Source organism: Carcharodon carcharias, chromosome 3, assembly GCF_017639515.1.
Source record: "Carcharodon carcharias isolate sCarCar2 chromosome 3, sCarCar2.pri, whole genome shotgun sequence".
NCBI lineage: Eukaryota > Metazoa > Chordata > Chondrichthyes > Lamniformes > Lamnidae > Carcharodon > Carcharodon carcharias.
The window spans coordinates 135860660-135874164 of record NC_054469.1 but is presented as its reverse complement, the minus strand read 5'-3'; the positions used below and the strand labels follow the sequence as shown (position 1 = coordinate 135874164).

The window sequence follows — 13505 nt, the reverse complement described above, 5'->3', positions numbered from 1 at the left end:
AATTATTGCTGATAGAAGCAATTAAAATCAATTTAAAATATCAGCTCTCATAAAAAGTCAACCTGGAGCGCAGTCTTTCTCTGAAAGATGCCTGTTCACTGGCAGAAATTAATGAATAGCCTGCGTGAGAACTAATATTGTAAGTATTTTGCAATGAAGGCACTTTGCCATTATATATATCTTTTATTCCTTATATAATTGAAAAAGAAAGAAGGCATTTAAAATATATTGTAATAATTTACAGCTTTTTGATATTACTTCATCCATTCTAAATGGAAGCTGACGTTTCAAAGCTTTTCCTGGCAACGGTGGCACAACAATCTTACTGTCTCTCTCCAATTCAATTAATTAATTAATAGACAGCATCAGCAATTTTTATTTATTTTATAAAAGTTGCTAGAAATTGTTAGCATGTTGCAGATTGATAAGGAGATTAAATTGTACTTCCTGGTATCTCATGGGACCTAAATATCCCTGACTGAGAAAAAATAATCTAGCCCATGAAACTCCCTCCCTCCACAGACCATGTCCACAGAGGAATGCAGCACAAATGACCATTTGGTTTATTATATCTGTGACAGCTCTTCTGTAGATCAATCCTTATCTCCTACTTTTGCCCACATCTTTGTATCTTCCACTAATTCAAACTAGCTGATTTTCTCTTAATAGATGCAATTACCTCTGCCTCAGTTGCTTCTGCTGGCAAAACATTCCATGTATCAACAGTTCCTGGATAAAGAAACTTCTACTAACTTCGCTTTGTGACTATTTTAAATTCAATGACTCCTTAATTAGGCTGAATTTTTCTGGCCCTGTGGAGCTTGGATTCGAGTCAGTGGGAGAGTGGAAAAATAGTTGGGGGGAGGGGTGGGTGCAGAGAGGGGGAGAGGTGCTGTGTCAGAACTGCTACCGGACTCATACCTGTCTCTAACAGGACTTTCCCAGGGGCGGGCTGGAATCAGAATTGGCTGCCCACTCCAGGAGGCCTTGACAGGTGAGCTGTGTTGAGGTGCCTCTTTGGCACCCTCAACTTTCGTAATTTTTTCTGATGATGCCCAGGGACAAATGTACGTAAGGTTTAGGGTCTTTCTGTTCTGGTACATGGCTGGAAATATGCTCAGGTTGAGCCAGTTAGGATTTAGGCCTCACTGTCTCAAATCATTGACTACCAAGTTTAAAGTAGATCTCAAATAGATCTCGGTACTAACCCAATTTGCAATCTTTGAACTTTACAATATAGCAAGGCACAATTTACATTAACACTTGATGTATACTATTTTTTTCTGATCTGATTAAGAATTATTTCTTAAGAACTTTTGAAAGTAATTTCAAAGCCTTTTCAATACCTATTCAATGCACGAAGATCTGAATCAGCTAGATTGATAAGGACAAAATAGCATTGATTACTTTTCTGACTTATTTCTTTTAATCTAAGGATATAAATTCACATGGGGTTTTGACCTTTTGTGGATTAGCATGGAGTAATTAAATGCAAATAGTATCTGACCTGTTGAGGTTATTTAAGTGTTTACATGCGAAATGCAGTGTACTTTTCTATTATCAGAGCTGCATTGGGGAAAACTCTATCATGTAATTGACATGGGGAAAAAACTGATGAATAAAAATGTTAACATTTCACAGTAGGGAAAACATAAAATAAGTTCATATGAAGTGCATCACTTTAAACTTGAAACTGAACTATTTCTCATCTACAGGAGTAGCTGTGTAGGTTTTGAAATGGTGGACTGGTTGCTCGATCAATGCCCATTCATCTACACTCGGAGCAAGGCGGAGGGCATCTGGCAGATTCTGACAGAACTGGGAATTCTATCTTCAGGTGATCATATATGCTCAATGAATGGGATAGTTCTAGAAGGGAAATGTCAGTTCCGCTCACTTGCCAAATTCATCCCAGCTTCAGCCTCTGATTTCACAAAGGCATGCAAGCGTTCGCAGCTGGGCCTGCTGATTTAATAAATGTGGCCTCAAAACTTTATCATATTCAAACAAAAAGGCACAGGTTTGGAGATGCTGGTTTACACTTACGGCAGCCATCCTGAGGTTAAAAAACAACAGTGCCACCACACTTGTGGTATGGTTTGCTTCAGTGATGGGCAGTATGGAGCTCTTGCACTTTTGGCACTGGTTTTAAAAGGCTAGCGTTTTGAAACTAATCCCAATATGTCAAAATGTAGCAATGGATAAACATGCAGCACAGGGGCCTAGACTTTACATATATTTCCTACATTCTAACTTTGTTTTGCTTTTCAACAAAGACTTCGGCCTTCAACAACCTTGAGTAATCTCTGCCAGTGAAACTCAAGACAGATTCAGCAATATCAAATGTTCCTCCCAGCCTACCTCCCCCACCACCTGTTTTGCAAGTGATGCAAATGCGTAAGAGAAGGCATTATACTATACCTTGGTTTTAGATCTGCCTACTGTATATCATCAAGTTCAACCAGGTTAAATTATACAATATGAAATAGCTACATCCTATAAAGACATTACACTGTCAAGGTACTTACACAGTGCAAGCATGCACCATTACTTGCAAATCACTTGCTCACAACTGCATTATTTTAGACAAGGTCAAGGCATAACTTAGACCAGTGAGTATAACATTGGGCAAAATTGTCCCCCCGTCAGGGGGGTTGTGCGGGGGCGGGCGAGAGCGGGCACGAACCCGATTGGCACCCCCGATCAGGTCCATGCCACTATTTTACGTGGGTGGGCCAATTAAGGCCGGCCCAGTGTGAAGCACACACAAAAGAGCTGAGCGCTCCCTTTGCTGGCGGGGGTGGGGGGGGGACTCCCTGAGTCGGGGCCAGTGCTCTTTCGCGCGCATAGCACAGAAATCTCCCTGAGGCATGGAGGTGGCTCAGGGAGATTAGTTAAAGTTTTTAAAAGCTAAATATAGAGCTGGGACATGACAAGAAACATTAATGAAAATCTTTATTTAATTTATAAAAACTTCATGAAACGTCATCCTGCCCTTAAGGTTGGACGGGCAGCTCATTTAAATATTTTAGTTAGTTTTTAACAGGCCTTTGACAGTTCAGTGGGCGCGCAGCCGTCTCGGCTGTGTGCCCATCCAAACTGGAAATCTAAATGATGTGCAGTGGCATCAGGACGGACGCCCAACATTACCGCACATCATTTTACGGTTGGCAAGCAGGCCCCACTCCCGCTCGCTGACCCGAAAATTCTGCCCATTAGCTGCAAGGAAAGCCATTGAAACTATTTGAGAGATCTAATAGATGAGTACTTAGAAAAAGCATAACTTGTTAATGGAAAAATGGCATTAATTCAGGAAGTAAATATTGTGTTTAATTAAGCTGCTGGAGGTTTTAAAGACATTACTATCATGGTGAACAGGGAGAAGCAAGGTTGATATTAGATAAAGTACACTATGCTTATAATGGGCACATTGGTGCCAACACAGCTTACCAGCTATACCGGCTGGCAGTTCAACCTCCCCATCCGCGACATTCATAGTGTTCAGAAGGAAGAACTCAAGTAGCAATGAAATAGATTTATTGCTACAAAGTCAACAGTAACACACATACAAAACTATTTCTCAAGGTTAAGGTACTTTTACAAAGGAATAGCTTATGATTTTACATATTTTAGAATCTTCTTTGGGTTCTGTTGTCAGAATGCTGAAACATAAGTTATGGAAAATGAAGTACATTAGTAAGGATAGGCAATGATGCTGATGCTACAACAGTGATGTCATTATTTTGTACTTTGAATCTTGATGAAGTGCTATTTACTTTGCTATTGTGGTCAGTGATAAACTCTAATCTGAGACCAAGACCAGACCAGTTAGAAGTGAAAATGGTAATTGCACCTTAACAAGGTGCAAACTGCTGAGTGAACAGTCCTTTCTACCCAAAAGGCTTAATATGCTGGAGTCAGTATCTTTGTAACTAACTGCAGTGAAAAGATGCCCAATATAAATGATTTCCAGGTTTAGGCAATTGCTAGATTTTAATGTTGATTTTCTGAAAAACGTTGACATGCTTCCAAAAAAATAAAATTGTCCTTATATAATGTTGTGTATTGCAATGAGAAAAACTCACCATGAGGACTCACAGCAGGCAGCCATTATTGAATTAAGTTTATTTACACCTCCTTATAGAGTGGGTATTATAACAAAATGCTCAGATCTTGTAATATATTACACTCTCCACTTTAAAAAATGATTTATACATTAAAATGTAAAACGATACATGAACATGTGTTCTCAGAATACAATATGGCTAAACCAACATCAACTATACCTGAAAATTTAACAGGCTGGGTTGCATACTTGTTTTTGCTATAATCAAAACCAAAGCATATGTAACCAACGCAGAGTAATTGACATATAAAACAATGTTTTTCCTTAATACTTTTGTGTTTAACAAAAATATCCAAACTTCAGAAGAAGTAATGGGCAGAATTTTTAACTTGGCGGGTGGGCGCGTGCCTGACCCAATCGGACGTGAAGTCACATGAGATGACGTTGAGCGATTGTCCCGATGTCATCTGGCGCTCACGTGATATTTCAGTCGGCGGATACACACAAAATTCAGAAGCGCGCCCGCCAACAATTAAGAGGCCAATTAAGGAAATCAAAATTGCAATTGTCTTTAATTTTATGTTGCCCATCCAACCTTATGGTTGGCAATTGGGCGAATCAGCCAGGCAGCATTTGCATTTCTTTTCAAACCTCATCCAAAAGATGGAATGAAACTTCCGTTATTAAATGAAAGAGAAAGAAAAATCTATGGACAGCATTTTTATAATGTATATGTTGATTGTCACGCACATTTTGTTCCTGATTTTAAAAAAAATTATTCTGTGCTTTTCAGGTCTTCAGCTCACTGAGGCAGTTCTCTGCCCTCAGGGAGCTTTCTGTCAGCGCTCGCCCACGCCCGCACTGACATCAGTGCCTGCCCTCTTCCCGCCCCCATCTTGGCAGCACTGAGCTTCTCAGCGTGCGATTCATGCTGGCTGGCCGTTAATCGGCCAGTCAGTGCAAAATCACGGCCGGCGGCCGATTGCAGTCAGCGGTCCGTTTCCCGGCCACTCCCGGACCCTCCAATCACGCCTGCCCGCTGACTTAAAGATTCAAGACAATGAAAAGAACAACTTTTGTTCTTCTTTCCCACATATTTTCAATTAATTATCTTCATTCTTTCTCTTTCTGTCTGTGTATCTCTATCCACTTCCATTAGCTTAACTCACAGACACACACCCTCCCTCCCACATGCACTCACAGGCACATTCTCTCGCTCCCACACACACTCACAGGCACACTGTCTCGCTCCCACACACATTCACAGGCACACTGTCTCGCTCCCACACACATTCACAGGCACACTGTCTCGCTCCCACACACATTCACAGCCACACTGTCTCGCTCCCACACGTATTCACAGGCACACTGTCTCGCTCCCACACACACTCACAGACACACACCCTCCCTCCCACATGCTCTCACAGGCACATTCTCTCGCTCCCACAAACACTCACAGGCACACTGTCTCGCTCCCACACACATTCACAGGCACACTGTCTCACTCCCACACATATTCACAGGCACACTGTCTCGCTCCCACACACGCTCACAGACACACACCCTCCCTCCCACACACACTCACAGACACACACCCTCCCTCCAACACACACTCACAGGCACACCGTCTCGCTCCCACACACACTCACAGGCACACTGTCTCACTCCCACACACATTCACAGGCACTCTGTCTCACTCCCACACACACTCACAGACACACACCCTCCCTCCCACACACACTCACAGATAAACACCCTCCCTCCCACACACACTCACAGGCACATTCTCTCACTCCTACACACACTCACAGACACACACTCTCACTCCCACACACACTCACAGGCACACTGTCTCGCTCCCACACACACTCAGACACACACCCTCCCTCCCACACACACTTACAGACACACACCCTTATTCCCACACACTCACAGACACACTCCCTCGCTCCCAAACACACTCACAGACACACACCCTCACTCCCAAACACACTCAGAGATAATCTCTCACCCCCACACACACATACAGACACACTCCCTCACCCCACACACTCACAGACACACTCCCTCACTCCCACACACACTCACAGACACACACCCTCACTCTCACATACTTTCATAGAAACACACCCTCACTCTCACACATTCTCCTACTCCCATACACACTCACAGGCGCACTGTTTAACCATAAATTCTTAAGCCAATTCATTCCCATCAGGGAGACTTTGTTTCCTGCTCCTACCACCTATGGCAAGTAATCGCATGCATCATCATATTCCACCATAACATTAACTTCACCTAGCACTGGAATACTGTTATTGGAATAACTAGTAAGTTTCACACCAGTTTTGGATAAGGGAATGTGACTTAGGGATTTCTTGTACCCTCCTTCTGAAATGACAGACACTGTTGCAGTCGTATCAATGATGAAAGTAAGTGGTGAATCTCTGACTTTCATTTCTACTGTGGGCGCTGGAATTTTATCTTTAGCACTATTACTCTCATTTCCCACATTCTGTTTTTCTTGCTCTCTGACTGAGTACAACTCTTGATCTTCCTGCTCAATAACATCATCTTTTGTTTTCATGTCTATCGTATGCACATTCGAGGATTTCCAAACTCCTGAACTAGCTTTAGATCAACCATGACCTGGAGCTGGTGCATGGTTGTGACCTGGAGCATTACTGTTTCCTCTCTTCCTGAATGCCACCTTTCCCACAGGCAAAGCACTTTGACTGGGAATGGGGGCATTTAAATGGTTGGTAGCTACCACGGCAATGATAGCATCTAAATTCCTAAAAAGTTCCAAAAATATTACACAATGTTCTTCAGTCCTCAAATTCTCAAATTAACTGTAAAAAAGAATTCTATCCCAGCCTCTTCATCAGCTTCTGTTGTGTATTGCACTGAGAAAAGATTGACATGTGGCTTTACAGCCGGCAGCCATTATTGAACTAACTTTATTTACACCTCCCTAACAGAGAGGGCAATATAACAAAATGCTCAGGCCTTGCTATATACTACATATAGCACTGTTGAAGTAAAAAGACGGCACTTCAAAGGAGCGCTTTAAAGCAAAATTTGACACTGAGTCACATAAGGCCACATGAAGGCAACTAAGTGAAAGCTTGGTCAAGGAGGGAGGTTTTCAAAAGGTAGTCGATAAAAGGTTACTGCTGCACAAGATACTAGCTTATGATGTTGGGGCTAATATATTAGCATGGATAAAGGATTGGCTAACTAACAGGAAACAGAGAGTCAGGATAAATGGGTCATTTCAGTTAGACAAACTGGAACTCATGGAGTGCCACAGGGGTCAGTGCTGGGCGGCAACTATTTAAGATCTATACTAATGACTTGGATGAAGGAACTGACTGTAGCCAAATTTGCTGAGGATACAAAAATAGGCAGGAAAACAAGTTGTAAGGAAGATACAAAGAATCTGCAATATGATGTGGGTAGGTTAAGTGGGTGGCCAAAAAATTGGCAGATGGAATATAATGCAGGAAAATGTGAGGTTGTCCACTTTGATGGGAAAAACAGAAAAGTTGAGTATTATTTAAATGGAGAGAGATTGCAGAATGCTGCAGCATAGAGGATCTGGATGTCCTTGTACATGAATCACAAAAAATTAACATGCAGGTACAGCAAGTAATTAGGAAGACAAATAGAATGTTGGCTTTTATTACAAGGGGGATGGAGTATAAAAGTAGGGAAGTCTTGCTACAACTGTAGGACATTGGTGAGACTGCACCAGAGTACTGTGTATAATATTGGTCTCCCTGCTTAAGAAATTACATTGGAAACAGTTCAGGGAAAGTTCACTACGTTGATTCCTGGGATGAAGGTGTTGCCTTATGAGAAAAGGTTGAGCAGGTTGGCTCTATGTTAATTTGAGTTTAGGAGAATGAGGGGTGATTTTATGGAAACATGTAAGATTCGGAGGGGGCTTAACAGGGTAGATGCTGAGATGATGTTTCCTCTCATTAGGGAATGTAGAACTAGGGACTACAGTTTAAAAACAAGACAAAGATGAGGAGGAATTTATTCTGTTAGAATGCACTTGGTTTTTGGAATTCTCTTCTTCAGAGAGCTATGAAGGCTGGGTTATTGAATACATTGAAGCCTGATTTAGACAGATTTTTGATCGGCAAGAAAGTCAAGAGCCATGGGGCAGACAGAAAGGTGGAGTTAAGGGCATAGTCAGATCAGCCATGACCTTAATGAATGGTGGAGCAGGCTTGAGTGTCCAAATGGTCTATTCCTGCTCCTATTTCTTTTGATCTTAAGGAGTATCTTAAAGGAGAAAAGTGAGGTAGAGAGGCAGAGAGTTGTAGAGAGGGAGGTTTGGAGCTAAGTGCCTACCAAGCTGAAGGCACAGCCATTAAATGGTGCAGCATTAAAATCGGGGATGCTCAGGAGGCCAGGATTGGCAGAAGGTGGAGATCTCAGAGCGTTGTAGGGCTGAAGGAGATTACAGAGATAGGGAGAGGTGAGACCATGGATGGACTAAATATGGTTGATTCTTAACTGTCCTCTAAAAATGTCTACCATTAAATTGGTATTAATTGCTTGTGTCAACCAACATCAACCTAGGCACCGGAAATGACAAAGACATACCCAGCTTAACTGACCTTGCAAAGTCCTCTTTGCTAACACCTGGGGACGTACGCCAAAATTGGGAGAGTTGTTCCATTGACTAGCCGAGCAACAGCCTGACATCGTCATATTTACAGAATCATACCTTACAGCCAATGTACCTGACTCCTTCATCATCATTCCTGAGTATGTCCTGTCCCATCAGATGTCAGAGATGGCAACACAGTGGAATACAGTCAGGAGGGAGTCCTCAACATTAACCCTGGACCACATGAAATCTCACGGTATCAAGTCAAACATGGGTGAGGAAACCTCCTGCTGATTACTATCAACCACTCCCCACCAGCTGATGGGCGGAATCGTCCCAAGTTTGCACTAAGTGCAGTAGTGGGAGGGTAAAATGACATGTTACCCGCTAGCCACAGTAGCGGCTTTTCACACTGTATTGTCCCAAGCCCGCTGCATTACTTATGCATTTCCGGAAAACATACCATTTCCATGGCAGACGGACTCTCATTCGGCCGCCACACCATCATCTCGCCACTTCATCACACCGGGCACCATATTTAAAATGCAGCCAAACACACACCTCTCAGTGCTTCCAACTCACGACAGCTGCAGAAAGACATGGCCCCTAAAGGCAAAAAGACTGCAGCACCCAAGTTCAATGATATGTCCCTCAAAAGTGTTTTGGATGCCACAGAGGCCCGCCATGATCTCCTCTACCCCTGGTCTGGCCGCAGGTCTGGCAGCAACATCACTAAGCCAGCTTGAGAGGCGGTGGCAGTGGTAGTCAGCGCCAGTAGCCTGAAAAAGAGGACAGCCAACCAGCGCCGCAAGGGGATGAATGATCTCTGTTCCACCACGGTAAGTCACGCTTCTCATCACTTTCAACTCACACACTCATAAACCCATCACGCATCTACTGGGCCCTCACTCACTACCAGTTCAAATCACTATTCACTCGCTCATACACACCTTCATTCTCCTCATCCCATCCATGGGACCACTCACCACCCACACAGACCAGGCATACTTATCATCTGGTATGGCAGGTGCCCTGCTTACACTCTTTCCATCTCTATTCATGCAGAACAAGCTGGCACACAACAAGAGGGAGAGGTCGCAGACTGATGAACTTTATTTTTTTAATTTTTTAAAGAAAATCAAGCCTTGCTTTCTGATAATTCTAAGTTGTGCATGATCAAGAATGAGCATCAAGCTGCCTGTTAGTAAAAAATGACAGCTGATCATTTATGACATACTACTTAACGGACTGAAGGGGGAATGCCCAACATCAAGGTCCTCACGGAATTCGAAAACAAAGCCATCCAGCTGGCCAGCGAGATCTGGACTGTTCCTGTGCTGACGGTGAGGTCGGTGGTGCTCTACCAAGTGAGGATCCATCAGTTCAACATCCATCAGACAACTATGCTGAGAGTGATGTGTCCTGTTTCTCAGGCCACTGCCATGCACTAATTATCACTCCTTGCTCTTGCAGCACATCTGGGAGACAGCTGATGGAATCCACGACCTGGGGCCTCTAACCGAGCACCAAAGAAACCTCTGGAGGGGAATCTGAAGGCACCCTCCTTGAAGTCCCATCACAGTGCTCACCCACATCCTCCACCAGCGCAGAGACACATACTTCAGCAGGACCTAGCTTTAGAGTAGCCTCGGGATCACAATCTGGTGAGCACATTGCAATTCCTGATCCACAGAGGGTGGCGGCAGGGACTTCCCAGGTATCTGGCACTCGGAGGACTGCCGGAGGCCAGATCATTGCTGAGTCCGAGTCAGATGATGAGCCTCTGGATCCAGTCATGTCACAGTTGCTGGAGCTGCAAAGGCAAGCTCAGGAACATCAGGAAGGGATGTCCGCTGCACTCCTCAGATTGCAAGGCACGATGGAGGAGTCCATCCATCTTCAGGCTGAGGTGATAGCCCTAGCATGCCAATGCACCAAGGTCAACACTAGCACGTTGGCGGCCGCCATGGAGACCTTGGTCCAGGATGTCATTCCTGCACTGCTGCATGGGCTGAATTCCATCCCTGAAGCCACAATTAGCCTCCAACACTGTGTATGTGAGAGGAATGCAGGGCAGCCCAATCTCACTCCAGCTTCCCCTTCTCCTCAAGGAATCAGCGTGGGGCCCTTGGGCACCCATAGGGAGGAAGATTAGCAGGTGTGCCCCCCGGGGCCATCCATCCAGGTGACTCCGGGAGTGTCCGGCCCATCCGAATCCCCTCTTCCTGTGACCTTAGCAGCTCCAGCTCCACAGGCCGAGGAGGGTGCCACTGTCACACAGCAGGACCCTGAAAGCAGGCCGGGGTCCTCCAGGTCTCAGCCCTCCAGAGGACGCCTGCCAAGGTCATCACAGACAGAGCATCGTTGTCAGCAGGCTGTCTCCACCTCCGTCTGGGGAGCACCAAGATGTAGCGGCTGGGCAAGGAAGGTTAAGAATATGTCGTTGCACAGCCTTGGCAAGGGTGCTAATCACTTATACATAATATTCACGATTGTAAATAAACTCCCAGGAGTGTCTCCCTGCCTATGGCTTCCTCTTCTGATGAACAGTGTTTTTGTCACTCAGATGTGAATCCCTTCTGCACAAGATAAAGGCAGGTGTCTCAGTCCAGGGCCTCTTCCCTATGCTCTGTGCGGCCTTCAGACCACAGTGATGGTCCGGCCTCACACTCCCTGGAAACATTACTGATGCCTGCACCTCAATGGTGCTTGTCATTGCTGCCAGAATATTGTGGGCAGGCATCACAGAGTTCCATCATTCTCTCTGTGTTCTCTCAGCACCTATAAGGTGGGACTGGCCCCCATTTCTTCAGCAATTATGACCAGTGATGCTGTGCTCCTGAAGGGGTCAGGTGCATTTAAAGTTTCTTGGCAATGTCTCCATGATATGATCCTGATCACAGAATGCAAGCGAGCTGCCCTAGGCCAGACAGGAGTCAGACATTCACAGAGGCTGTGTGAAGATTTATGGAGTGTCCTCGCTGCATGTCATCATCACCTTCCTTCAGTTGAATGACTATTAGAGCCTCCACTGCATCTCCATGACAGGAGCATTATCACAGATGGGAGGCGATGATGTAGCGGTATTGTTTCTGGACTAGTAATCCAAAAACCCAGGGTAATGCTCTGGGGACCTGCATTCAAATCCTGCCAAGACAGATGGTGGAGTCTGAATTCAATAAAAAATTAAAAGTCTAATGATGACCAAGAATACCATTGTTGATTGTTGTAAAAACCCATCTAGTTCACTAATGCCCCTTTAGGGAAGGGAAAACTGCTGTCCTTACCTACCTGTGACTCCAGGCTCACAGCAATGTGGTTGACTCTTAAATGCCCTCTGATACCCAGGAAACCACTCAGTTGTATCAAAACTGCTACAAAGCCACATAAAAGGAATAAAACCGGACAGATGACCTAGGCACCAGAAACAACAATGGCAAACTCAGCCGTGTCGACCCTGCAAAGCCCTCCTCTCTAAAATTTGGGGTCTAGCTGTCTCACAGGCTAGTCAAGCAACAACTCATGGAATCATACCTTACAGATAATGTCCCAGGCACCACGATCACCATCCCTAGGTATGACCTGTTCCATTGACAGGACAGACCCAGCAGAGGTGGCGGCAGAGGTGGTGGTTGCAGTTGGGGGTAAGTTGCCCTGGGAGTCTTCAACATTGATCCCAGACCCCATGAAGTCTCCTGACCACATTACAGCCTTGGTTCAAACATGGTCAAAAGAGCTGAACTTCTGAGGTGAGGTGAGAGCGACTGCCCTTGACATCAAGGCTGCATTTGACCGAGTGTGGCATCAAGGATCCCTAGTAAAACAGGAATCGGGGGAAAACTCTTCATTGGTTGGAGTCATGCCTAGCACAAAGGAAGATGATTGTGGTTGTTGGAGGTCAGTCATCTCAGCTCTAGGACATCATTGCAGGAGTTCCTCAGGGGAGTTTCCTAGGCCCAACCATCCCTCCATCATAAGGTTAGAAGTGGGGATGTTTGCTGATGATTACACAATGTTCAGCACCATTCGTGACTCCTCAGATGCTGAAGCAGTCCATATCTAAATGCAGCAAGATCTGGACAATATCAAGGTTTGGGCTGACAAGTGGCAATTAACACTCGTGCCACACAAGTGCCAGGAAATGACCATCTCCAACAAGAGAGAATCTAACCATCATCCCTTGATGTTCAATGGCATTACCATCAGTGAATCACTATAAACATCTTGGGGGTTACCATTGACCAGAAATTGAACTGGATTAGCCATATAAATACTGTGGCTACAAGAGCAGGTCAGAGGCTAGAGACCCTGTGATGAGTAGCCCACCTCCTGACTCCCCAAAGCCTGTCCACCATCTACAAGGCACAAGTCAGGAATGTTATGGAATACTCCCCACTTGCCTGGATGAGTGCAGCTCCCACAACACTCAAGAAGCTTGACACCGTCCAGGACAAAGCAGCCCGCTTGATTGGCACCACACCCACATCCACTCCCTCCACCGCCAACGCACAGTAGCAGGAGTGTGTACCACCTACAAGATGTACTGCAGGAATTCACCAAAGCTCCTTCAACAGCACCTCCCGAACCCACGGCCACTATCACCTAGAAGGACAAGGGCAGAGATAGATGGGAACACCATCACCTGGAAGTTCCCCTCCAAGTCACTCACCTTCCTGTCTTGGAAATATATTGCCATTCCTTCACTGTCTCTGGGTCAAAATCCTGGAACTCCCTCCCTAACAGCACTGTGGGTGTACCTACACCACATGGACTGCAGCAGTTCAAGAAGGCAGTTCACCACCACCTTCTCAG

At 45.0% G+C, this 13505-nt stretch overlaps 1 protein-coding gene across 1 annotated transcript in view; it reads left to right on the top strand.

Moving 5' to 3' along the window:
- The window catches only part of rapgef5a (Rap guanine nucleotide exchange factor (GEF) 5a), a 267567-nt gene that overhangs the window by 46144 nt on the left and 207918 nt on the right, over positions 1 to 13505 (top strand). The window contains exon 4 of the mRNA XM_041183142.1: positions 1716 to 1837. Within this exon, the coding sequence (XP_041039076.1) occupies positions 1716 to 1837 (122 nt within the window). The remainder of the gene's footprint in view (positions 1 to 1715; positions 1838 to 13505) is intronic.